At 42.1% G+C, this 25,806-nt stretch overlaps 1 protein-coding gene and 1 long non-coding RNA gene across 5 annotated transcripts in view; one reads left to right on the top strand and one right to left on the bottom strand.

Annotated features, from left to right (window-relative positions):
* Positions 1 to 2,041: 2,041 nt before the first annotated feature.
* LOC136794364 (uncharacterized) lies at positions 2,042 to 5,847 on the bottom strand. The gene is made up of 4 exons (XR_010841037.1): positions 5,686 to 5,847; positions 4,863 to 4,986; positions 3,977 to 4,062; positions 2,042 to 2,646 (listed from the first exon to the last, which is right to left on the bottom strand). It is a non-coding gene; the product is annotated as an uncharacterized lncRNA (long non-coding RNA).
* Positions 3,513 to 25,806, top strand: part of RASGEF1B (RasGEF domain family member 1B) — a 570,403-nt gene continuing 548,109 nt past the window's right edge. For 3 of the 4 annotated variants that reach the window (XM_067035911.1, XM_067035912.1, XM_067035913.1), the window contains exon 1: positions 3,520 to 3,718. In XM_067035911.1, the coding sequence (XP_066892012.1) occupies positions 3,650 to 3,718 (69 nt within the window). In that variant the 5' untranslated portion in view covers positions 3,520 to 3,649. Of the gene's footprint in view, positions 3,719 to 25,806 lie in introns of all 4 variants that reach the window. The other variant, XM_067035910.1, reaches the window with a different exon arrangement.

Below are 25,806 nucleotides of genomic sequence, written 5' to 3'. Positions count from 1 at the left end.
ACAATTTTAAATGTAATACTCTTTGAGTTATTTTGATTATCTGACTTTTTGATTTGATTCTCTGAGTAATTTCTTAGGATAACGTCTAGAAATAGAAATGCTGTGTCAAAGATTATGAATAATCCTAGTGAATAATACTGTGGTTAAGGTCTTAAATGGGGGGGACCAAAGATGACAAGATTATGTATGTATGTATGTATGTATGTATGTATCTATCTATCTATCTATTATCTATCTATCTATCCATCCATCCATGCATCCATCCTGGCTCTCTGTTGAGCCAGGTAGACAGCAGGAAATAGGTGTAGTAATGATTCAGGCCTGGGCAGGCCCCGGAGAAGGTCTGGGCAATGCTCTTCCTATCAAGCCAGAGTCAGTGGGTGGCTGCCCTTCAGAAATGTTTCTCTTGACACTAAGAAGATGCAAGATGGCAGAGGAGAAGCAGCATGGAGAGGAAGAGCTCATCAAAGAAATGAGTCGAGATCACAAGTGAATGTACAGCCCCTTAAAATGAATATCATCACAAGAAAATGCCTCTACTCACTAAAAATCATGAGTTCCGCTAAAGACTTTCGTATTTCAATTAGTATTTAGTATAGCCTTCCTTGCACCTAAACCATAAATTACTCACATATGGAAAGTGACTATCTGTAAATATTCTTTCTGTTTCTTAAATTCCATACTTCTTCTTAAGTTCCACTCCCCCAAATGGACATTACCTGGTCTTTGCCAGCTTTCTGTGATGTAGTATCATATGATAGCAAAAATACAGACTTGATTGGCAGCTGAACTAGGCTCAATTCCTGGCTCTGCCTCTAACCTGATGTGTGGTGTTGGACAATCTTTTTAATTCTCAATTTCTTCCTTTTAAAATAATACAGTTGTAATGACAATCAAATGAAGTGCCATGAGCAGAAAAAAATAACAGCTAACTTGTTTTGAGTTCTTATTATAATTATCACAAAATAAGACACTCTTCTAAGTGTTTAAAATGCATACATGCACTTATTCCTCAGAATAATCACATGGTAAGCTGGATTCTAGATAGCTCTATGGCTTTCACCCCTGGTGTTTCTTCTGTGATTATGTTACATTATGTGGCAAAAGGGACTTTGAAGATGTGATTAAGGGACTAATCAGTTGACCTTAAGATAGGAAGATTATGTAGGTGGGCCTGGATATTATAATCATGTAATCACATGAGCCTCTTCAAAGCAAAAAGTTTTCTCTGGCTGTTGGCAAGAAAAGAAGTCAGAGAGATTTGAAGCATGAGATGGACTCAAGGCAATTGTTGCTTAGAAGATGGAAGAGGTCACTCGAGAAGGAGTCTGGGCAACCTCTCCAAGAGGTGGGTGGGCCCTGCTGACAACTAACAAGGAAACAGGGACCTCAGACCTATAGCTGCAAGGAACTGGATTCTGTCAACGACTTGTGTTTGAACGTGGATTCTTCTCAGAGCCTCCAGATGAGAGCCCAGCTGGCTCTATCTTGGTTTCAGCCTTGTGAGATGCTAAGCAGAGAACCTCCCTAAACTTCTAACCCACAGAACTGCGAGATAATAAACGGGTAGATGCTAAGTTGTGAAAGCAATAGAAAAAGAATACAGACCACCGCACGCAGTAGCTACCTTTATTCTTATGCTCGTTTTGCAGATGAGGAAGCTGGAGCACAGAGAAGTAAAGTCACTTGCCTGAAGTCTCACAGCTATTAAATATCAGAAGTGGGATTTAAATTGAGGTAGTCTGTCCCCAGAGCCCATAGCCTAACATGGCGACACAGTGCCATGTTGTAGGTACTCATTGTGTGTTAGTTTTCTTTTTCTTTTTAGTGTAGCTTAGAGGGCACCTAGCTGCCACAATTCTTGAGTTTGCTGCTGGTGGGGCATCTGGTGCTTCGGCAGTGGGCTTGGGATAAAGATAGTATACTTGGAGCATTAGTCTTCCTCGTGGGAGTAGGTCTTTTTATATTATAACAAACCTGAATATTTCATAGGCTAGAATGCAAAAGATAAAACCAGAGATGTCAAAGAAACTTTGTTTTTGATGATCTCTTTATTACGAAAAATACTTGATTGAAAAAAGTTTGAGAAGCACTGAGCTGATATATTCAAACTAATTTACACCTTTCCTTCTTAGCTTATTCCCTAAATTCACAGTGGGTTTGCTGTACCAGCTAGAATTCTGGAAGGAGAATCAGGAAATCTGGACCCAGTTATTCATCACCATCCATCCAACCAGCCATCCTCTATTCATGGAGTCAGACAATAACTTGTAGGGTGCGCCTATATGCCTGTAGTGTCTCTAAGACAATGTGACTTGATGAAGTAGTACATACTCTTCTAGTTCTGCTTCCTTGCATTTAAAACTAGGTGATATGACAAAACTTTCTCTATTACCAATCGAATGCTTTTACAGTTCTTGTATGTGCTGACCTCCGGGTCTGACAAGGTAGGGTAATGTTTCTCAAAGTCCAGCCTGGGTACCACCTGCAGCAGAATCTCCTGGGTGCTTAATTTTAAAAAAAGCAGATCCTGAGGTTTCCCCAAATTTTCTGAATCAGAAACACTGGGAGTTGGGGACCAGGCTTCTGGTTTTAAACAAGCTCTCCGGGTTATTCTCATGCACACTTGAAGTTTGAGATGTACAGCTATATGGATGCAAAAGAAATATATAACATAGGTCCTGTGTCCTAAAAATATCTCCCTTATTAAAAGACAAGTGTTATAGGTTTGGAGAGAAAAACAGGGCCATATCTTTCTGTATCAGCCTCCTGGCCAGGCTCATCCGTTCCCTACCCCACCCCCATCCCAGCCAAGGCTGTGATTCTGGAGCATATCTGGTCCAGACCCTGTGCCGACAGTCACCTTTCCTCTTCTGGGGCTTACCTGTGCCTGGCCCGTTCATTAAGAGGGGTCAAAGTGGACGTGAGCTGGAGGTCCCCATCCCAGGCTTCGGGAGGCTTTTCCCTTTCCCTGAGGTAGGGTGGGGGCTGGCGCAGGCCGCGGGGGGACCCCTGTGGGCAGCTCGCGCCTTGCAGCCGTAACCCGCCGGGTCAGCCGCGACCTGAGACAGCCTTTTCCACCTCCTCCGGCGCGGAGAGGGGAAACTGGGGAAGTGGGGCACCCCTGCCAACCCCGTAAGCAGACGCTCCCCGGCCCTCGCCTCCCGCTCTCCGGCGGAGCGTCAGGCCTCGGCTGCAGCCGAGCGCTGTGGTTGGAGCGGCGGTGCCGGGCCGCCAGTGCCCGCGCCTCGGCGCTCTGCCATCCGGTGCCCTTGCCCGTGCGCGACGCCAGTCCTGCGGCGCGTTGGCCCTCCCGTCACCCCCTCGGCGGGGCCCTTCCCTTTGCTCTGGTGACAGTGACATTCAGCGGGAAAGGCTAACGCAGACGGCAGCGCCTCGCTCCCGCGGCGCGGGAGGCTGGAGCGGCGGACCCGGCCGCGCGCGCTCGCACCACGCACTCCGGGCGGCGGCGGCAGGGCAGCAGGCGAGCTCGCCCCCGCCGCGCCCCCGCCCGGCTCCGCCGCCGGCAGCCCCCAGCCCTGGGGCGCGCTGGCCGGCCGGCTGCGGGCGAGACCTCGGTGCCTGGGCTCTCGCGCAGGGAAAGGACGGATCCGGCGCCTCGGGAGAGACCCTGCCTCACTGCTCGTATATGGCAAAGTTTCTCGCCAAGCTCCTGGGCTGCACGTTGCCGAGCAAGGGCGCCTCTCCCATGTGTGAGGTAGGTGGAGGGTGTGGCCCCGCAGCGACGGCAGTCGGCGGCGGCGGGCGAGCCCTGACCGAGGGCCCTGGACCGTCTCACTTGCCTGGATTCCACCTGCAGGTCTGGGGTGGGGCGGGGAGGATGGCCAGGGCGAGGCCGGAAACCCGGGAGCCTGAAATCTAGCTCCTCTGGACCTCCGTGAATCTTTTTCTTTCCTTCCCTAGTTGACAGACGAACACGTTTTCCGTCATTCGAGTTTTTCGAGTTGCTCCTTACCTAAAAGGCCAGGATTGTCTGAAAATGAGAGGGATCCTGCAGTCCCTCTTTGCTGCCTACTTTGTTTCTTCCTTTTTCCTTTTCGTCTGAAAAACAACAACAAGAACAAAAACCAAAAGCAAAACAAAACAAAACAAACCCAGTACGTGCAATCTTCAGGTCAGAAGTCTTCCACCTTGCCGCCTCCTCTACTCCCCTCCCCCCGGCGCCAGCACACCGCAAACTCCACTGAACTTAACTCATTTCTTCCTTCGGGAGTGAGATCCATTGGGGACGGAGAAGGGTTAAAATGGGATTTACCAAATCAGGTGAACAAATCGCAGTTCTGAAGGCAGGTACATCTAACTGCTCACCTGTCTGAGGTGGCAGTGATGCTTCTGTAAGCATCTCTGCAAGGAGTTGTTTATGGGAAGGCTGGCTTGCTTCTCCTCCTGGGGCCGGTGGTGGCATAAACTGTTTTATAGGAAATCTATAGCGGCCGCTCAGTAGGGACCGGCGTCACACTGTGCACGGCTCCCCACCTAACCCCCTCCTCCGCCCCCCCACCACTACAGTGGGAACAGTGTGTGTGTGTCCTTTGTCTCTGTCTACAGGCTGCCTGACAACTAGGCCTGGGCCAGGGGAAGTTGGCTGCGACCTGCGTGGCTCTCCTCACTCAGTCTGAGGCCCCCGACAACTTTCCCTGCCAGCCTAAGGCTGCTTGGGAGCTGCTGCAGCCCTCTGGCCTCAGTTTCCTGACTGGCCAGAGAGAAGCAGAATTTGGTCTCTTCTCTCGTGATGCAGGAGCTTGTCCTTCAACAAGCCAACTCTTCCAGGTTCAAGCTCTTAGTCTCTTCCCTGGCTGCTGCTGACTCTTCTCGCCTCTGGCAGCTGTAGGTATTCTTACCTTCTGAGGTCCTTTGGTCACCTTCCTTTGCCTTTGGAGCTCAGGTTGTTCAACCCAGAATCTCTGCTCTGTGACAAGACAGTTTTGAAACAGGGAGGTCCCAATAGTAGGTGATGAAGAGGAGCTGGGAAAATAAGAGCAGACTGGGAGAAACCAGACCGAAATACCTGCATACTTGGTAGCCCGAAATCTCAAAAGTAATGAAGAGCCCGGAAAAGTAAAGTTTTCCAGGCCTGCAGCTAAAATTAACTGTCTCCTTCGGCATGTGGCATCTCTGCCCACTTGCTTCTCTGTGACATAAATGTTAGGCAGCATTTGGGGGTCGTTCTGGAGACTGGACGTACTCCTTTAAAATTGCTTTTCTCTTCACTTGTATTTGGATTTTTGTTCTGAAATTACCAGAACCCATGCCAAGCGATTTCAGTTCTATGTGCTGCCTTTGGCTGTATATTCCTGCCTGTTTTATCCTCCGGCCAATAGATGCCCCACCTTGATTTCTTAGAATAATTGACTCCCAATCATGGCTGGGAGGAGGGGGCCTCAAAAACTAGTCAGAGACCTGTTTAGACAGTTAAGAAAATGAGTGGCTCTTTTGTCTTTGAAGAGCTCTAGGGAGAGGGAATTCCCTCAGTCCTTGGTAACTCCTTGTTTCTTGCTTTGTGTTATTTTCTTACCATCTAGAGGCAGGAGCTACTGTGGCATCTGCTATCTGCTTTCCACAGGTGATTGATGCAGTGCTGGCTGAATTAACCCCAAACACTTCACCCCGGTATCACTTTTGATCAATGCTGCTGGAGGAGTTAAGTGATCATTCCTTTCCTACCTGTGGCGGAAAATCTGTGCCTCCAAAGAGATGAATAAGTCAGGAATGTGTTTCGAGGATGCTTTCTTCTCAGGCAACAACCCCTTCAGCACACACTTAGTCATAAATGAAGAGGCAGTTGTTGAGAGCTCTTGACATCTGGGAGGGAGAGAAATGTGTAAGAAAGAGATTCTTAAGCCTTTCTAAATATTCCTTTTCTAAAAGTGAAAGTAGTGCTGGGATATGAGAAAATTTTAGGCAGCTTTTCATTGCCTCTGAATGCTCTGATCCTAACTTTGGAGGTTACCTTTAGTTTCAGGGAGATCAAGAGCAGAGATGGTTTCATGATGCATGGCCTTTGGTTTCATTTTGGTTAGGAGGTGGCCAGAATGCAGTTTCTTCCTACACAGGCCAAGTAGGTTCGCACAGAGGAGATTCTGCCTGAAAGAGTACTGAGTCCCGACAGGACTTCTGGTGTGTTTGCAGTTGTCTGACAAGGGAGAATGGGTGACAGGCTATGGAGAACGTGGGAGCAAAAAGTCACTGTGGTTGAAAAACAATGCCAGTGCGTATCCTGCTGTGTCATCTTCAGAGGCTAAGGACAGATGGTGTGCGTTTGAAACACAGAGTGTTTCCATGATCATTTTGTTAACCTTTTTATTAGTATTTAAGTTTACAAACCAAGTCTTTGAGAAACAGTTTTAAAATTTCAAGAAAAAGGCAAAGGATGATAAGTTTACCCGCAGCCACAGCAGCATCCTGAGCACTGGGCTAGATGTTTGGAATAATGTTTGCACTGCACCAAGACAGAGGTCCCGCAGAAAGAGTGGCCTTGCTGTGTGTGTATTCTGACGTCTAGAAAGGTAGGACATGCTAAGCACACGGGTAGGTGGTTTCAGACCCAACAGGTCCTACTTATATGTGTCCTGTATGCTTGGATGGATGGATGTCTGACCCTGGCATCCATTCCTTCCCCTTTAAGTTCTAACATATTATGAACCTGACCCCCACCTCCAGCCTCAGTGTTGCTTTGCTTTGTGCCTCAGGGCTAGTCAGTGATGGGGTCTGGTTCCAGGACAGGAAGTGGCAGGAGAATCAAATAGTCAGAGGTGATGGCTTTCTCTCCTCCCAGAGCCCTCTTTCCTCAGTCTGCAAACGTGCATCTTTAATCCTACCATCCTACGCCATCTAACCTAGTGGGGCACCTTTCAGGAGCCACATCCGTTGGGCAGAACACATCTGGCTCCACAGAAAAGGGCTGTCAGTTCCATGCCACTGTCATGGATGTGGTCTCTAGAATTGTCACACCTCGTGTACATTCTACTTATTTCCACATTCTGTTTTCTGCCTCCACCAGTATTGCTGCCTAACTGTAACTATAGTTTTATTTAAATTTTTACGCAATACGTAATAACTATCATTTATTGCCTACTCTGGGCCAGGCATTGTTCTAAGGGCATAATATACATGATATCAGCTCTCCTCTCAATAGCTTCACAGTTTAGGTGTTAACAACCACGTTTTACAGATGAGAAAATTAAGGTTTAGAGAGTTTACGTAATTTGCTTAAGGTCCCTCTAGTAATATGCGCTAGAGTGAGGATCTCAAGGTTCCCCTCCGTCCTTCAACTATAGTTACTCAGTACTAAGTTTTTTTGCTTTGTTTTATTTTTTGTTTTCTACCTCGGCTTCATTTCTAGATATACTCTTTCTCTTTAGAAGTAGGAAAGGCAAACCCTCATTCCTCCACATTCTTTCTTTCATTCTTTCACTCCCATTATGTTACCATTGGGATGGCATGAGTACCTTATTCCTGGAAATGTTCAATCCAAGGCTGACTGAACTCAGAAGAATGGTTAAAGGAAAGATTCAAGTTCAATCGCTGTGACGCTTTACAGATAGCATCCATTTATGGAGCATTTCCTGTATGTTGTCCTGTCTTATTCCCCTATAATATTACGAGGGAAATCGTGTTGTCTCCCCTGTTTCTGAAGTGGGGAAGCCAAATCTCAGAGTCATTACATGAATTGTCCAAGGTCACTTACCTACTGAGGGTCGAATCTGGGAGGTAAATCCTGGATTCTGATTCCACATGCTTTGCCAGCCAGCTGTACTGGTTGACCTAATCTTTTCCTGGCCTCTGATCGCTGTCTCATCCACTTTGTCTTTTGGACTATTGCCAAAGTCATCTTCCTTAATAGCCCAACTCAGCACAGTGCCCATGTATATATACCCCCAATTCTCTGATGGATCACCACTGCAAGCAGATTCGTCACGGTATGCAGTTCCCCTCGATAGTGTGTTCCTACCTAATTTACTCCAGATTCACCTCTTGGGCAACATCCAGCCCTCTACACGGGCCCACTGAATGCTATTTGTGCTTGTTTCTCTGTGAGACCTTGGACAACTTTCTCTTGTAACTTCTTTCAGTTTTCTGTCTTCAGCGAGGCTAACAGCAGTGCTGAATGCCGGGCGGTGAGGGTCAAATGAATTAATGCCTGGAAACTACTTAGAGTAGTACTCAATACATGGTAATTGCTGAGGTTCTTGCCTGTGTGTCTCTGACCTCTTCAGCCTTTAGAACTAAGTACTTTTTCCTTCCACAGCGCCTAGCAGAGGATCTTGCACACAGTTTTGCATCAAATAAATGTCTGATGGGTTGAATTGATCTTTTAACCTTGAAGCTTCATGATTTTCTTTGCCCTTAAATTATTTGTTGATTATCTGAAATTCAGATTTAACCAGCATCCTGGGGGTTTTTATTTGCTAAATCTGGCAACCCTGTCTAGAGTCCAATCCCATTCAGTTGTGGAAGCCTTTTCCCCATCATTCCCTCTTTAAAGCCCGTTCTGTGTCAGAGATCCTGTCCCAGGCCAACAGTACCACCTATATGGAATTCCAGCTGGGCAACTGTCTGTCCCCACTGCCTCCCTAGCATGGAAATGTTGGAGTGAGGAAGCTTTCTACTGCAAGTGCCAGGGCTGTGACTGAGAGAGGTGTATTACTGGCATTCTGTTTATTCTTTCTTCATGTGTTCACTGGATCATTCAATCATTCATCCATTTAACAAATGTTAAAATGCCAGCTTTGTGCTGGATGCCCCGTGGAAGGCTTGCTAAGATTCTGTTTATTCTTTCTTCATGTGTTCACTGGGTCATTCAATCATTCATCCATTTAACAAATGTTAAAATGCCAGCTTTGTGCTGGATGCCCCGTGGAAGGCTTGCTAAGAGACACTCAAACTGTTTTGACTGTGACCCACAGTCAGAAATATATTTTACATAGCAATCCTGAACGCACATAGCTATTTATACCTGTAACGCTGAAGTTAAATTTCAAGAATAATACTTTTCCTTATGACAGGGATGTACTCTGATCTTTACAATTTTGTTCTTTCCTTTCCATTACATTTATTACATTCTATTAAGAATTAAACTGGGAAAGACTCATTGAATCGATTTCCTGAGTTGTGACTCAGTTTGAAAAGCACTGCTATGGAGGATGGTAAGATTCTATTTTTATAGAACAATTAGTATTACTTCATTATCCCAGTACTATACTTACACCTTATTACACTATACATTAGGAGATTTTTGTGGCCTATCTTGGGAAGCCAGTCACCATGCATAACATTATTTTTGGGGAGAAAATGTTTTCTGAGTTTCAAACAATTAACTTACCGAATGACTTTTGATGAATATCCTGCCTCTAAATTCGGTGAAAGGTTTGGTATGTTACCTGATCATATTTTATGACATGGTTTTTTATTTTGAACACTGTACTCAAATTTTAATTTATTTCTCTCTTTGCATCCACTAACAACAAATGTGCTCCCCTGGTTGGATTGACTCCCCAGGCTACATTTTATGGATCTTTCTAGTTATATATTTTAATTGACTCCATCCCTTCTCTCTTGAAGGAAGTTGTAATTTGAAGCAGTTTTTTTCTCCTCTTATTTGCCTGGTGAAGATCTTGATTTCATCCATTACAATGAGCTCCTTTGTCCGTTTAAATGAATCTTGCACACTCTTATCCACTTGGTCATTCTGATTGCTTCAAGCATCTAAAGGAAGAACCATGTGGCCTGGCTGTTTTGAAGGCCAATAGCTTGGATGAGTGTGGCTATAGCTTCAGTGATTGGAGGTTGGTAGGTGATCATAAAGGAGAAGTTTACTTTGAGAATAATAGCTCCTGTTGCCACAGCTGTGATTTCTGTGAGGGTCATTTGAATTTTAAGCTAATGGATACTGAGTTTGTCCTGTAAATTCACCATTCAGTTGGTTTGAGGGCCAATTGGATGGCTGTACCACATCTGAGCCATTGTATACACACAGACAACTCTACTTACCTTTTGTGTTAGCTGCTTTTAAACTCTGCATGTGGTCCTAAATGCACGCATTTCATTTATAGGAATATTTGGTCCCATTATGATTACATCTGTCTAATGGCTTCTTGCTGAGAAACCGTTACATGATTTTTTTCCTTTTTGTATTTTGATAAGGAAAGGCTGGTGTTTCACATCTGTTAAATTACCAGTGCTGGCTGCATGTCCTAGGGAGCATGGATAGGAGCTTAACTCTTTGATTTACTTCCTTTTGCTTAGGTCTTTTCAATTTGTCATGATGTTCTTATATATTATGTGTTTCTACTTTCTGAATCTTTGATAAGATACAATAGGTCTAGTAGTGATGTTTATATTAGGGAAGTTCTACCTACTTAGGTTTGCTTATTGAAGTGGCCAATAAATAAAAGCATAACTTTAATTTGAATTTTGTGATGAGTAAGGACTGTGCTTCCCACGCTTGGAGAGTCTTAATGTGTTCTAGGCCTATTTCTCCAAGTATCTGTAATATATTAACAGTATTCTAATGTCCCTTTCAAACCTCTACATTTTCAAACCAAAATAGAGGACTAATCATCCTCCCTGCTGCCCACCTGAAACCCACTTTTCCTTTCCAACTCCATCGTCAGCCAAAAATACCCCATGTCTTCTTACCCAGTGTAGCTCCTTGGTGTCACCTTGCTTACTCTCTTTTCTTTTTCCTTCGTGAACAGTCTGTCAGTGACTTCTGCAGATTTAGTCTTAGATTTGTATCTTTCTTTTTATCCCTACTAGTCATAATCCACTGATCTGACATTTATTGAGTATATGCTGTGACCAAGGACTAGTGGGGTCTGTAGGGGATTTTAAAAAATATATATATATTTATTTATTTTGCTACTCCTGGTCGTAGTTGTGGCATGTGGGATCTTCGTTGCCACGTGCAAGATCTTTTTAGTTGAGACATGCGGGATCTTTTAGTTGCGGCATGCGGGCTTAGTTGCAGCATGTAGGATCTAGTTCCCTGACCAGGGATCGAACCTGGGTCCCCTGCATTGGGAGCGTGGAGTCTTAACCACTGGACCACCAGGAAAGTCCCTGTAGGGGATTTCAAGGTAAGCCACTAATTGGTTTGCTCCCCTGAAGTCTCCCTCCTCTCCACTTTTCCTGAATATGCAGCTGGTATACCACGGTGCTTTTTCATTGTCTCTTTCCTACAGAAGAGTCTACATGACCTTCTACTTCCAAAGGCTCAAGTCTCTAAATTCCGCCTAGGTTATTTGTAAGGTATTCAGTTAAGTGTCTCACTCTGTCTACCCAACTTTACTTCCTGCCATTGATTTCCTTCAGGGATCCTCACATGTCAAATACAAATTCTTGCCCTGTGCCTTTGTTTATGCTCTTTGTCTATCCTGCAATATGACGACCTATCCTCATTCTTTCCATTCTTCCTACCTAAACACTATCTAATTTTCAAAGCCATAGTAAAGACCCAGTCCTTCATGGAGCCGTAACCAAATAAAGCAAAGAGGCTAAGCGTACACAGGCTGGCAAATCAAATACTTGACTTCCAACCCTGGCTCCCCTGCTTCTTAACTATGTGACCTTTTAAAAATTTTTTTAAATTGAAATATAGTTGATTTACAATGTTGAGTTAGTTTCAGGTGTACAGCAAAGTGATTCAGTGATTCCGTGACACATATATAAGTATATATATATTCTTTTTAGATTCTTTTCCATTATAGAGTATTATTACAAGATATTGAGTATATTTCCTTGTGCTGTACAGTTGGTCCTTGTTGGTTATCTATTTTATTTATAGTGGTCTGTATATTTTAATCCCAAACTCCTAATTTATCCCTCCCCCTCTTTCCCCTTTGATAACCATTAGTTTGTTTCTATGTCTGTGAGTCTATTTCTGTTTTGTAAATAAGTTCATTTGTGTCATTTTTTTTAGATTCCACATATAAGCGACATTATATAATATTTGTCTTTGTCTGACCTACTTCACTTAGTATGATAATCTCTAGGCCCAGCCATGTTGCTGCAAATGGCATTGTTTCATTCTTTTCTATGGATGAGTAATATCCCATTGTGTATGTGACCTTAATTAAGTAAATTACTTCCTTGTGTCTCACTTTTATTTTCTGTAAAATTAAAATAATAATAGTACCTATCTTATTGAGATGTTATGAGGATTAAATAAGATAATTCAAATAAAATACTTAGCATAGTATCTGGCATGCAGTAATTGACACATAATAAATAATAATAATAATAGTCATTATAACATATATTCTCACCTTGATCCCCATACCCTGAGTATTCCCTCTTCTTTGACTATCTTACAACACATCTTATGCTTTTCTGAATTCTCCACAGTGCTGAGCACAACATAGGTGCTCAATCAATGCTTAGCAATTTTGAAAACATGCCACATGCTGTTTTATCAAAATCTGGGAACCAGTTTATTTCTGGATATGTTTAATTGTATTTCATGGAAATGTGAGAGCCATTATCCTTTAGTGACTTTGTCCCCCAATCTATGGGATGTGTGTTGATGTTAACTTAGGCTGCAGTTGTATGAATGATGATCATGTATTTTTACATGCCACTGTGGCAGAAGCAGTACTTGAAAAATGTGCCAATTGTAAATGCCATTTAAATGAAATTCAACCATAGATTGCAATGTAATTAAACACAGGGTAATTTTAAGTTTTCAATTGGTTTGCAAAACATGTATCCTCAAAATAGGTCAAGTGAAGCAAAACCATGCCGTAAGTCAAGATTTTATTCATCAGACTTTTATGTTCCATGCTGTTGGTGGAGAATTCTGGCTTAAAGTCAGGTTAGGTTATTCCAAAATTAATGTGCTCCAAAGGACATTTACCCAGTGGGCTTCCTCATCATATTTCCAGTGGGAAAGAGGGAGTAATGAGGCCCTGCTTCCCTGGAAAACTCTGTTGGATGGCTGAAAGCATGGGAATTTACTTTCATGGAGATTATTTGAATTTGGTTGAAAGTCAAGTGAGGGTACCTACAGAGAGGCACATGGGGCTGAAAACTAAAGAGTGGCAGCATTATGAATTGCAAAGAACCTGCACCCGGAGTCTTAAGATCTGGATTCCGAGGCTGGCTTATCTTCTCACTGGCTGAGTGCAACTGGAGGAAATCTCCTTACCTCTCTGACTGTCAGTTTTCATAGCTCTAAAATGCAAGTATCAATATTCAATTTGCTTTATTCACAGAAATGATGTGAGGCTCTAGTGTGGTAATAGATGTGAAAGTCCTTTATGAAATATCAAGCATTGTACAAATGTGGATTGCCATCACCGGTACTGTAACAAAGAGGATGGAAACATAAGGTGTATACTTGGCATGCCGGACATGCAGGAACCTGCTGGCAAGTGGACTGTTGGGGGTGGTAAGAATGGTAAAGAGTAGAAATGCTTCTGTTTGAAAGGTTGAGAAAGAAATATGAAGCAGTCATAATTTACAGCTAGAGCTTTAACCCTTGTGCAATAGCCCCTGGAATCTCTTTGTATCCAGAGATTTACTTTGGAAATAATGCACTTTTTGAGAAGTAAACTTTAACTAGGTTTATGAATGAAATTCTATCAACATAGGGGGAGGAAAGTAGATATCAGTGACAGAAGGCAAATTTCAAGGAGGGACTGTTGGACCAGACTCAGAAAGAGGGTCTGAGAGTATAGGACTACAGATGGAAGAAACATAGTGGCTGCTGTTTGAACTCGCCCCCTACTCCTTTTGTCCCCTGAGTCTAGCTACCCTGTGCCAGAAAAAAGAGCCTGACATACGACGACCTAAGCAGCCTTGCTGTCTGGCCAATTCAAAGAGCAGAATTCAGAGGAGGGAGCCTTTTCAATGCAAGGGGAGCACTGATAGTCTGGCAGAGGGGCAGTGAGTAGTTTGTGGCAGGAGCAGTACAGACATACAAGCAACCTGGAGCCAGCACGGTCCAATGGCTGCCTGGACTGGTTTGAGAGCTCACACGATGTAATTCCCCCCAGAGGACACCTACCAATACCAAAGGATGAAGGGATCCTTGTAAGAGAATCTGACGTGCTCAGGGTAGGGGTGGGGTTACGTGGCTAGCAAAATTTGGGTGTAAGTGATAAGGTGACTTCATTTGTAACCACATTTGGGTGCATAAAACTGGCCCAAATAATCTTGTCAATTTCCTTCTTTCCTATTCCATTCTGGAATCAGGGTAGGCCTTTTGAGAAATCGAATCCCCCAAACCATTTTTTTTTTTTTTTGGCCCAATAAGCTTATTCTTGATGTTTATTTTAACCAAATTTCATATGTGTTAACATGTATGGTGTGTCTGTTAAGAGAAAGTGGGGTGGTGTGGGAGAGGTCAGATGCACATACAGAGCCACACATAGACAGAGAGACACAGACACACAGTGATTTATTTGCTCCTGGAATGGCCAAGATTATTAAACAACATCATGATCAGTGGTTAAAATAAATCCAGAAATGTCTCTGATTTTATTTACCAGCTTTGCTCTAAAACCTTAAATGTGCTTATGTATGTGAGGCCAAGCTCTTGGGACACTTCTCAGGGGTTAACAGACTGAAATTCCTCTCCTTTTGAGTTTCTCTTTTGCCTCCTTCCTCTCCTCAGGCTTAGGGAAGTCCTTTCTGAGAATCTGTGACATAGCTGTGTGCAATTTTCATTTTTTCCATCTCACTCTGCAAATAGAAACTGATTTCATTTTTGCTCATGTATAAAGAAATAGTGCATCTGATTTCACAGGCCAGAAAGAAGTGATTGGAAAGCATCCAGCCAGGCCCTAGGGAAGCCCCTAAAATTATCCTCTACCTTATGGACTGTCCAGATTGTTCGTATGTGTGGCTGGGGAAGATGGGGGCAGAGAGGAGGGATTTGGGAAATAGAATTTTCTTATGCCCAGATGCTATGAGTGAGTCAGATGGCTGAGTGAGTACCCTGATGCCTACTGTGATTTTTAGGAGTCCATTTGCTCAGTGCCAGGTTTGGATGTCCAAGCAGCTGGGTGGAACCTCTGGGGTTCCTAGCTAAGGCAGCTCCCGCTCTCTGCACGTGCGTGGACTTCCCCTATGTGTGAATACTTCCTGCATAAATAGACTTCTCTTGGCTTACCTTGAGTTACATCTTTGATTTGGAATTGCTGCGAGTTAGAATGACTAAGAAATATTCCCTCACTTAGCAGAGTTGATGGATCATAGACAATAATAACAGTTCTTCAGAATTCACCAAAACAGGAGGACCTTCAAGATGGCGGAGGAGTAAGACAGGGAGATCACCTTCCTCCCCACAAATACATCAAAAATACATCTACATGTGGAACAACTCCTACAGAACACCCACTGAATGCTGGCAGAAGACCTCAGGCCTCCCCAAAGGCAAGAAACTCCCCACGTACTTGGGTAGGGCAAAAGAAAAAAGAAAATACAGAGAGAAAAGAATAGGGACGGGACCTGCACCAGTGGGAGGGAGCCGTGAAGGAGGAAAGGTTCCCACACACTAGAAGCCCCTTCGCGGGCGGAGACTGTGGGTGGCAGAGGGGGGAGCTTCGGAGCCGCTGAGGAGAGCGCAGTAAGAGGGTGCGGAGGGCAAAGCGGAGAGATTCCCGCAGAGGATCGGTGCTGACCAGCACTCACCAGCCCAAGAGGCTTGTCTGCTCACCCGCCGGGACAGGCGGGGGCTGGGAGCTGAGGCTCGGGCTTCGGTCGGATCGCAGAGAGAGGACTGGGGTTGGCGGAGTGAACACAGCCTGAAGGGGACTAGTGCGCCATGGCTAGCCGGGAGGGAGTCCGGGAAAAAGTCTGGGCCTGCCGAAGAGGAGAGACTTTTTCTTGCCTCTTTGTTTCCTGGTGTGCGAGGAGAGGGATTAAGAGCGCCGCTTAAAGGATCTCCAGAGACAGGCGCGAGATGCAGCTAACAGCGCGGACCCCAGAGACGGGCATGAGACGCTAAGGCCGCTGCTGCCGCCACCATGAAGCCTGCGTGCGAGCACAGGTCACTCTCCACACCTCCCCTCCCGGGAGCCTGTGCAGCCCTCCACTGCCAGGGTCCCGTGATCCAGGGACAACTTCCCTGGGAGAATGCACGGTGCGCCTCAGGCTGGTGCAACGTCATGCCGGCCTCTGCCGGCGCAGGCTCACCCTGCACTCCCTACCCCTCCCTCCCCCCGGCCTGAGCCAGAGCCCCCGAATCAGTGGCTCCTTTAACCCCGTCCTGTCTGAGCGAAGAACAGATGCCCTCAGGTGACCTAAATGCAGAGGTGGGGCCAAGTCCAAAGCTGAACCCCAGGAGCTGTGCGAACAAAGAAGAGAAAGGGAAGTCTCTCCCAGCAGCCCCAGGAGCAGCAGATTAAATCTCCACAATCAACTTGATGTACCCTGCATCTCTGGAATACCTGAATAGACAACAAGTCATCCCAAATTGAGGAGGTGGACTTTGGGACCAACTGTAGACTTGGGGTTTGCTGTATGTGACTGACTACTTTCTGATTTTTATGTTTATCTTAGTATACTTTTTAGTGCTTGTTATCATTGGTGTATTTGTTTATTGGTTTTGTTGCTCTCTTCCTTTTTTTTCTTTTAATTTTTTTATTTTAATAATATATTTAAAATTTTTTTATTTTAATAACTTTTATTTTATATATTTTTATTTTTTCTTTCTTTTTTTCCTCCCTTTTCTTCTGAGCTGTGTGGCTGACAGGGACTTGGTGCTGTCACCAGGTGTCAGGCCTGAGCCTCTGAGGTGGGAGAATGGAATTCAGGACATTGGTCCACCAGAGACCTCCTGGCCTCACGTAATATCAATCGGTGAGAGCTCTCCCAGAGATCTTCGTCTCAACGATAAGACCCAGCTCCATTCAATGACCAGAAAGCTCCAGTGCTGGACAACCTAGGCCAAACAACTAGCAACACAGGAACACAACCCCACACATTAGCAGACAGGCTGCCTAAAATCATAATAAGGTCACAGACACCCCCAAACACACCACCGGACACGGTCCTGCCCACCAGAAAGACAAGGTCCAGCCTCATCCACCAGAACACAGACACTAGTCCCATCTACCAGGAAACCTACACAACCCACTGAAACAACCTTAGCCACTGAGGGCAGACACCAAAAACAACAGGAACTACAAACATGCAGACTGCACAAAGGAGACCACAAACACAGTAAGTTAAGCAAAATGAGAAGACAGAGAAATGCATAGCAGAGGAAGGAGCAAAGTAAAAACCCACCAGACCAAACAAATGAAGAGGAAATAGGCAGTGTACCTGAAAAAGAATTCAGAGTAATGATAGTAAAGGTGATCCAAAATCTTGGAAATAGAATGGAGAAAATACAAGAAGCATTTAATAAGGACCTAGAAGAACTAAAGAGCAAACAAACAATGATCAACAACACAATAAATAAAATTACAAATTCTCTAGAAGGAATCAATAGCAGAATAACTGAGGCAGAAGAACGGATAAGTGACCTGGAAGATAAAATAGTGGAAATAACTACCACAGAGCAGAATAAAGAAAAAGGAATGAAAAGAATTGAGGACAATCTCAGAGACTTCTTGGACAACATGAAAGGCACCAACATTCGAATTGTAGGGGTCCCAGAAGAAGAAAAGAAAAAGAAAGGGACTGAGAAAATATTTGAAGAGATTATAGTTGAAAACTTCCTTAATATGGGTAAGGAAATAGTCAATCAAGTCCAGGAAGTGCAGAGAGTCCCACACAGGATAAATCCAAGGAGAAACACGGCAAGACACATATTAATCAAATTATCAAAAATTAAATACAAAGAAAAAATATTAAAAGCAGCAAGGGGGGCTTCCCTGGTGGTGCAGTGGTTGAGAGTCCGACTGCTGATGCAGGGGACATGTGTTCGTGCCCTGGTCCGGGAAGATCCCACATGACGCGGAGCGGCTACGCCCATGAGCCATGGCTGCTGGGCCTGCGTGTCTGGAGCCTGTGCTCTGCAACAGGAGAGGCCACAACAGTAAGAGGCCCGCGTACCGCTTAAAAAAAAAAAAAAAGCAAGGGAAAAACAACAATTAACATACAAGGGAACCCCCCATAAGGTTAACAGCTGATCTTTCAGCAGAAACTCTGCAAGCCAGAAGGGAGTGGCAGGACATATATAAAGTGATGAAAAAGAAAAACCTACAAGCAAGATTACCCAGTGAGGATCTCATTCAGATTCGATGAGAAATGAAAATGTTTACAGACAAGCAAAAGCTAAGAGAATTCAGTACCACCAAGCCAGCTCTACAACAAATGCTAAAGGAACTTCTCTAGGCAGGAAACACAAGAGAAGAAAAAGACCTACAATAACAAACCCAAAACAATTAAGAAAATGGTAATAGGAACATACATATTGATAACTACCTTAAATGTAAACGGATTAAATGCTCCCAGCAAAAGACATAGACTGGCTGAATGCATACAAAAACAAGACCCATATATATGCTGTCTACAAGAGACCCACTTCAGACCTAGGGACACATACAGACTGAAAGTGAGGGGATGGAAAAAGATATTCCATGCAAATGGAAATCAGAAGAAAGCTGGAATAGCAATTCTCATATCAAACAAAATAGATTTTAAAACAAAGACTGTTACAAGAGACAAAGTAGGACTCTATGTAATGATCAAGGGATCAATCCAAGAAGAAGACATAACAATTGTAAATATTTATGCACCCAACATAGGAGCACCTCAATACATAAGGCAAGTGCTAACAGCCATAAAAGTGGAAATCGACAGTCACACGATCATACTAGGGGACTTTAACACCCCACTTTCACCAATGGACAGATCATCCAAAATGAAAATGAATAAGGAAACACAACCTTTAAATAATACAATAAACAAGATGGGCTTAATTGATATTTATAGGACATTCCATCCAAAAACAACACAATACACATTCTTCTCAAGTGCTCATGGAACATTCTCCAGGATAGATCATATCTTGGGTCACAAATCAAGCCTTGTTAATTTAAGAAAATTGAAGTGTATCAAGTATCTTTTCTGATCACAGTGCTATGAGAGTAGATATCAATTGCAGGAAAAAATCTGTAAAAAATACAAACACATGGAGACTAAACAGTAAACTACTAAACAATCAAGAGATAATTGAAGAAGTCAAAGAGGAAATCAAAAAATTCCTAGAAACAAATGACAATGAAAACACGACAACCCAAAACCCATGGGATACAGCAAAAGCAGTTCTAAGAGGGAAGTTCATAGCAATACATTTCTACCTCAAGAAGCAAGTAACATCTCAAATAAACAACCTGTACTTACACCTAAAGCAATTAGAGAAAGAAGAACAAAAAACTCCCAAAGTTAGCAGATGGAAAAAAATCATAAAGATCAGATCAGAAATAAATGAAAAAGAAATGAAGAAAACGATAGCACAGATCAATAAAACTAAAAGCTGGTTCTTTGAGAAAATAAACAAAATTGATAAACCAGTAGCTAAACTCATCAAGAAGAAAAGGGAGAAGACTCAAATCAATAGAATTAGAAATGAAAAAGGAGAAGTAACAACTGACACTGCAGAAATACAAAGGATCATGCGAGATTACTACAAGTAACTATATGCCAATAAAATGGACCACCTGGGTGAAACGGACAAATTCTTAGAAAAGTACAACCTTCCAAGACTGAACCAGGAAGAAATAGAAAATATAAACAGACCAATCACAAGCACTGAAATTGATACTGTGATTAGAAATGTTCCAACAAACAAAAGTCCAGGACCAGATGGCCTCACAGGTGAATTCTATCAAACATTTAGAGAAAAGCTAACACCTATCCTTCTCAAACTCTTCCAAAATATAGCAGAGGGAGGAACACTCCCTAACTCATTCTATGAGGCCACCATCACCCTGATACCAAAACCAGACAAAGATGCCACAAAGAAAGAAAACTACAGGCCAATATCACTGATGAACATAGATGCAAAAATCCTCAACAAAATACTACCAGCAGCACATTAAAAGGATCACGTACCATGATCAAGTGGGGTTTATCCCAGGAATGCAAGGGTTCTTAAATATACACAAATCAAGTAATGTGACACACCATATTAACAAACTGAAGGAGAAAAACCATATGATCATCTCAATAGATGCAGAAAAAACTTCCCACAAAATTTAACACCCATTTATAATAAAAACCCTCCAGAAAGTAGGCATCGAGGGAATTTACCTCAACATAAGGCCATATATGACAAACCCACAGCCAACATCATTCTCAATGGTGAAAAACTGTAACCATTTCTTCTAAGATCAGGAACAAGGCAAGGTTGTCTACCACTATTATTCAACATAGTTTTGGAAGTTTTAGTGACAGCAATCAGAGAAGAAAAAGAAATAAAAGGAATCCAAATTGGAAAAGAAGAAGTAAAACTGTCACTGTTTGCAGATGACATGATACTATACATAGAGAATCCTAAAGATACTACCAGAAAACTACTAGAGCTAATCAATGAATTTGGTAAAGTAGCAGGATACAAAATTAATGCACAGAAATCTCTTGCATTCCTATACACTAATGATGAAACATCTGAAAGAGAAATCAAGGAAACACTCCCATTTACCACTGCAACAGAAAGAATAAAATACCTAGGAATAAACCTACCTAAAGAGACAAAAGACTTGTATTCAGAAAACTATAAGACACTGATGAAAGAAGTTAAAGATGATACAAGCAGATGGAGAGATATACCATGTTCTTGGATTTGAAGAATGAACATTGTGAAAGTGATTATACTACCCAAAGCAATATACAGATTCAGTGCAATCCCTATCAAACTACCAATGGCATTTTTTATAGAACTAGAACAAAATATCTTAAAATTTGTATGGAGACGCAAAAGACCCCAAATAGCCAAAGCAATCTTGAGAAAGAAAAATGGAGCTGGAGGAATGAGGCTCCCTGTCTTCAGACTATACTACAAACCTACAGTAGTCAAGACAGTATGGTACTGGCACAAAAACAGAAATATAGATCAATGGAACAGGACAGAAAGCCCAGAGATAAACCCATGCACATATGGTCACCTTATCTTTGATGAAGGATGCAAGAATTTACAATGGAGAAAGCAGAGCCTCTTCAATAAGTGGTGCTAGGAAAACTGGACAGCTACATGTAAATGAATGAAATTAGAACACTCCTGAACACCATACACACAAAAAACCCTCAAAATGGATTAGAGACCTAAATGTAAGGCCAGACACTATCAAACTCTTACAGGAAAACATAGGCAGAACACTCCGTGACATAAATCCAAGCAAGATCCTTTTTGACCCACTTCCTAGAGAAATGGAAAAAGAAAAATAAAGAAATGGGACCTAATGAAACTTAAAAGGTTTTGCATAGCACAGGAAACCATGAACAAGACGAAAAGACAACCCTCAGAATAGGAGAAAATATTTGCAAGCGAAGCAACTGACAAAGATTAATCTCCAAAATATACAAGCAGCTCATGCTGCTCAACATCAAGACAACAAACAACCCAATCCAAAAATGGGCAGAAGACCTAAATAGACATGTCTCCAAAGAAGATATACAGATTGCCAGCAAACACATGAAAGGTTGCTCAACATCACTGATCATTAGAGAAATGCAAATCAAAACTACAATGAGGTATCACCTCCCATGAGTCAGAATGGCCACCATCAAAAAATCTACAAACAATAAATGCTGGAGAGGGTGTGGAGAAAAGGGAACCCTCTTGCACTGTTGGTGAGAATGTAAATTGATACAGCCACTATGGAAAACAGTATGGAAGTTCCTCTAAAAATTAAAAATAAAACTACCATATGACCCAGCAATCCTGCTACTGGGCATATACCCTTAGAAAACCATAATTCAAAAAGAGTCATGTACCACAATGTTTATTGTAGCTCTGTTTACAATAACCAGGACATGGAAGCAATCTAAGTGTCCATTGACAGATGAATGGATAAAGAAGATGTGGCACATATATACAATGGAATATTACTCAGCCATAAAAAGAAACAAAATTGAGTTATTTGTAGCAAGGTGGATGGACCTAGAGACTGTCATATAGAGAGAAGTAAGTCAGAAAGAGAAAAACAGATACCATATTGTAACACATATACATGGAATCTAAAAAAAAAAAATTGGTTCTGACGAACATAGGGGCAGGACAGGAATAAAAACGCAGACATAGAACATGGACTTGAGGACACAGGGAGGGGGAAGTGAGTGAGTGGCATTGACACATATACAGTACCAAATATAAAATAGATAGCTAGTGGGAAGCAGCCGCATAGCACAGGGAGATCAGCTCGGTGCTTTTTGTCCACCTAGAGGGGTGGCATAGAGAGGGTGGGAGGGAGATGCGAAAGGGAGGAGATATGGGGATGTATATATATGTATAGCTGATTCAGTTTTTTATACAGCAGAAACACACCATTGTAAAGCAATTATACTCCAATAAAGACCTTAAAAAATAGAATAAAGATTATCTGAGTGTTAAATACATGTCAGGGTTTGGAAGGGATCCAGCGCATTTCGTGCAATCACTAGACAGTAGTTTGTACTCATGACACCATTAAAAAAGCTTCAGGCAAAGACGGGACTAGTGTAACTCTATGAGAATCTAGCCTTCTTAGAGGAAAGAGGATTGTGTTAGATCTATTTCCCTTTGTATGTTTAGTTCTTGATCTTTCTCCACTGTGTACTCCAGGAAATCAACCTGTGTGAAATACAACCACAGAGTTCTCTTGGCCTCAGCATCTAATTGAGTTTGGCCAGTGGGGAGCATTGGTTAGAAATTAGAGGGAGTGGACATTGTGAGGGCAAGATGTTTATTACCCTGACTCTCCATTTGCAAGGTCACCTTTAGCTGGTTGTGTCCCTGTACCTAAGATCAGAGCTACTGTAAGATGGTCCTCTCCACATAGCCTGTCTGTCTCTAGCTTCCTGCAACTCTCCCTTTTCTTGCTACTTTAAGGGGGGTAACTGGGTATGTTACTAGTCCCAAGACATTGTACCATGCCTTATCTTTCTTACACCCTTCTTGCATCTCTGTAAAATTTTACTTAACTCTCCTTAAATTACCCAATTTGAGTATGTCATCTGTTTCCTACAAGAACCCTGAATGATAGAGGAACAATAGCAACTTCCTCTTGAAAGGTCAAAGTGACGGTCTGAATTACTCGTTTGTAAAAAATTCTGCCAATTCATAAAAATGGTCTGTAGCTTTCTACATATTCAAGTAAAGGTGGGTGAATTCACAAGAATGACATATAAAGACGTGGCTTGTGTTGGTTGTGACTGCAGTTATATGGAATGTCATTTGGGTCGAATGAGATGTTATTAGAGCTTCAGTAAATGCCAGAGTCTTAAAAGAGTAGAGCCTTTAGAGATGGAGTGGGAAGCTGACTGCATTGCATCACAACTTCTCAACTTGCAGGTGAGAAATCTGCAGTGACAAGAAGTTAGATGAGTTGCCCAAGATTAGCTGATTACTATGTGGCAAAGCTGGGTCTTGAACCATCCTTTGTGACTGTAACGCTAGTGGTTGTTTTACTGCTCCAAATTGTGGAAAACAGTTAAATTTAGTTTCCATTAAGCAGAATACGTGGATTTGACTTTAATTGGTCAGCTTGTAATGAAATAGAAGTGTACTTGAGCATAGTGTTGTGGGTTTTGATTTGTTTTTAAACAGGAAATTAAGTGCAAGTGAAGGATTTCAGTTTGCAATAATTCATCTGTCATATCAGTTCAGCTAAATAGAACAATGTTATGAAGATGTTAATACTCTTTTAGAATTGGTCTATTCATAAGGGAATTTTTTTTGCTGTATAGTACTTTTAGTTTCAGAAACTATAATTTATACTTGTGTTGCGTGATGGATTATAAAAACGCTCAGAAAACAATCCTAATCTCTGCATGTAGTTCATTATTAAAAGAGTTTGGGGGGATCTGGTCTCTCATACACTGTCATACAATAGAAAAATGTTTGATTTTCTATTGTGTTTGTGGTGTGTGTACCCTGAGAATTGGTGTAGTTGTTATATGGAAGGTATCAATGTTTCTGCCCTTAAGATAACAGCCTAATTCTGTTACATGGGATAGAGATTATGTCCCAACTGGAAAAAAAACAGGATAAAATATCCTGTTCAGTCAACTGTTAGGAAGACCTGCAAGATAACCCCTTCAATTAAAGTGTAAGCCCCTGATGTCAAGGGTAAAAACTTATATTTCTTTCATAGTCTCTTCTACCTCTTTGCATAGTGGACAGGGAAAATGATAATTACTTAGTAAATATTTGGTAAATAAATAAATGAAATCATGATAGTTGTTTTTGTAGTATTTCAGGAATAAGAAAGGGAGTTCAGTCTAGTCTGTTGTTTTATCCAGTTCATAACTGCTAGGCTAGATGGCTCACACAGTGGGAGTATTACTTTGCTATACATTGTGTGTGAGTATGGTGATGGTTTGTTTGTATTTTTTTCTATTTAGGTTTGCATATAGAAAAATTGGATTGTTAATTCAATATTATCTTTTCAAAAAACTAAAAGATGAAACTGTTTAGGTAAACAAATCAATAATAGGTTGATTTAAATCAATTTTACTATGAAACATCATCAATTTTCTTATATATAAAACCTTGAAAATTAATAAATATAAGCAGTTCATTGGCTTCAGTTTTTGGGCTTTGATCGATAAAAACAGTGACTCACGTCAACTAGACGTGTTACTTTTCCTTGTACCTTTGTAATGTGCTGGGATGGTCTTTGCTTTAATTCTGCTTTTTTTGGATAATGCTGCACATAACCATATTACATGCATAGTTTAGAATTTTGAACTACCAGTTTTGCCCCGTGTGATGCAAATATGTGTCATTCCCTTTAAAACATCATAAATGGGTCCTTTTTTCAAAAAATGATTGGCTTAATTAGCTGCAGAGAAACAAATCTGTTGAAAAGATGACAGTCATCTGTACGCTTATCCATATGTAAAAATTGTATTTTGATAATGACATTTCCTCCAAAAAGAAAGTTAAATAGAAAGTTACGCCGTAGTCGTCTGGGGTGGGTATTCAATGTTACCTTATTGCTCATCTTATCAAATTACTTCTCTTCCTCATTTGACCCCAAGGTGGAGGAATGTAAATCTGAAAGATGGAAGACCTCATATCGGGCCATATCTGTGAGTTGGGGGAGTTTCTGTATGCATATCTATCTCTTTTTCCTTCTTCCTTCTTTCTAAAATGGTAAGAACTTCCACTTGTGAAAATGCACAGTTAACTCCCCCCCTTTCCCCTCTTTTTCTGTCTTTCTCTTTTGTATAGTGAGAGTAGAAAGCTGTTCCTTAGAAGAGGTACAGCAGGCTTTCTTGCTATCTCCAAATTCACTCTCTTCATTCCACACTGCAACAAATGTGGAGTTACTGTCCTAGCAAGAAGCTCAATATTAGACTGTGAGAAGAACCGTGTTTATTTCTTCACTGTTAGATTCCCATCACACGGCAGTATTTCCTAGTGTAGACTTGTAGAATTAATAAACAAATGAATAAATTCATAAAACCACACCATACCTTTTCCACAGACCTTCCTCTTTCCCCATCACCAAGGAAACTTGAAAAATACTAGATGCTACGAATGTACATACTTAAGGATATAAGATACTTTTTTGATGAACTCCTTTCTCCTTTCACTTTGGCCTTGAAAACTGAAAGATTTGACTTTCTTTTAACCTGACTTCACTTGCTTTTAAATATTGAGGTGGATAGAAAGCAGTGTTAGAATGT

This window comes from Kogia breviceps, chromosome 6 (assembly GCF_026419965.1).
Source record: "Kogia breviceps isolate mKogBre1 chromosome 6, mKogBre1 haplotype 1, whole genome shotgun sequence".
Taxonomy (NCBI): Eukaryota; Metazoa; Chordata; class Mammalia; order Artiodactyla; family Physeteridae; genus Kogia; species Kogia breviceps.
This window is presented reverse-complemented; position numbering and strand designations above follow the sequence as displayed.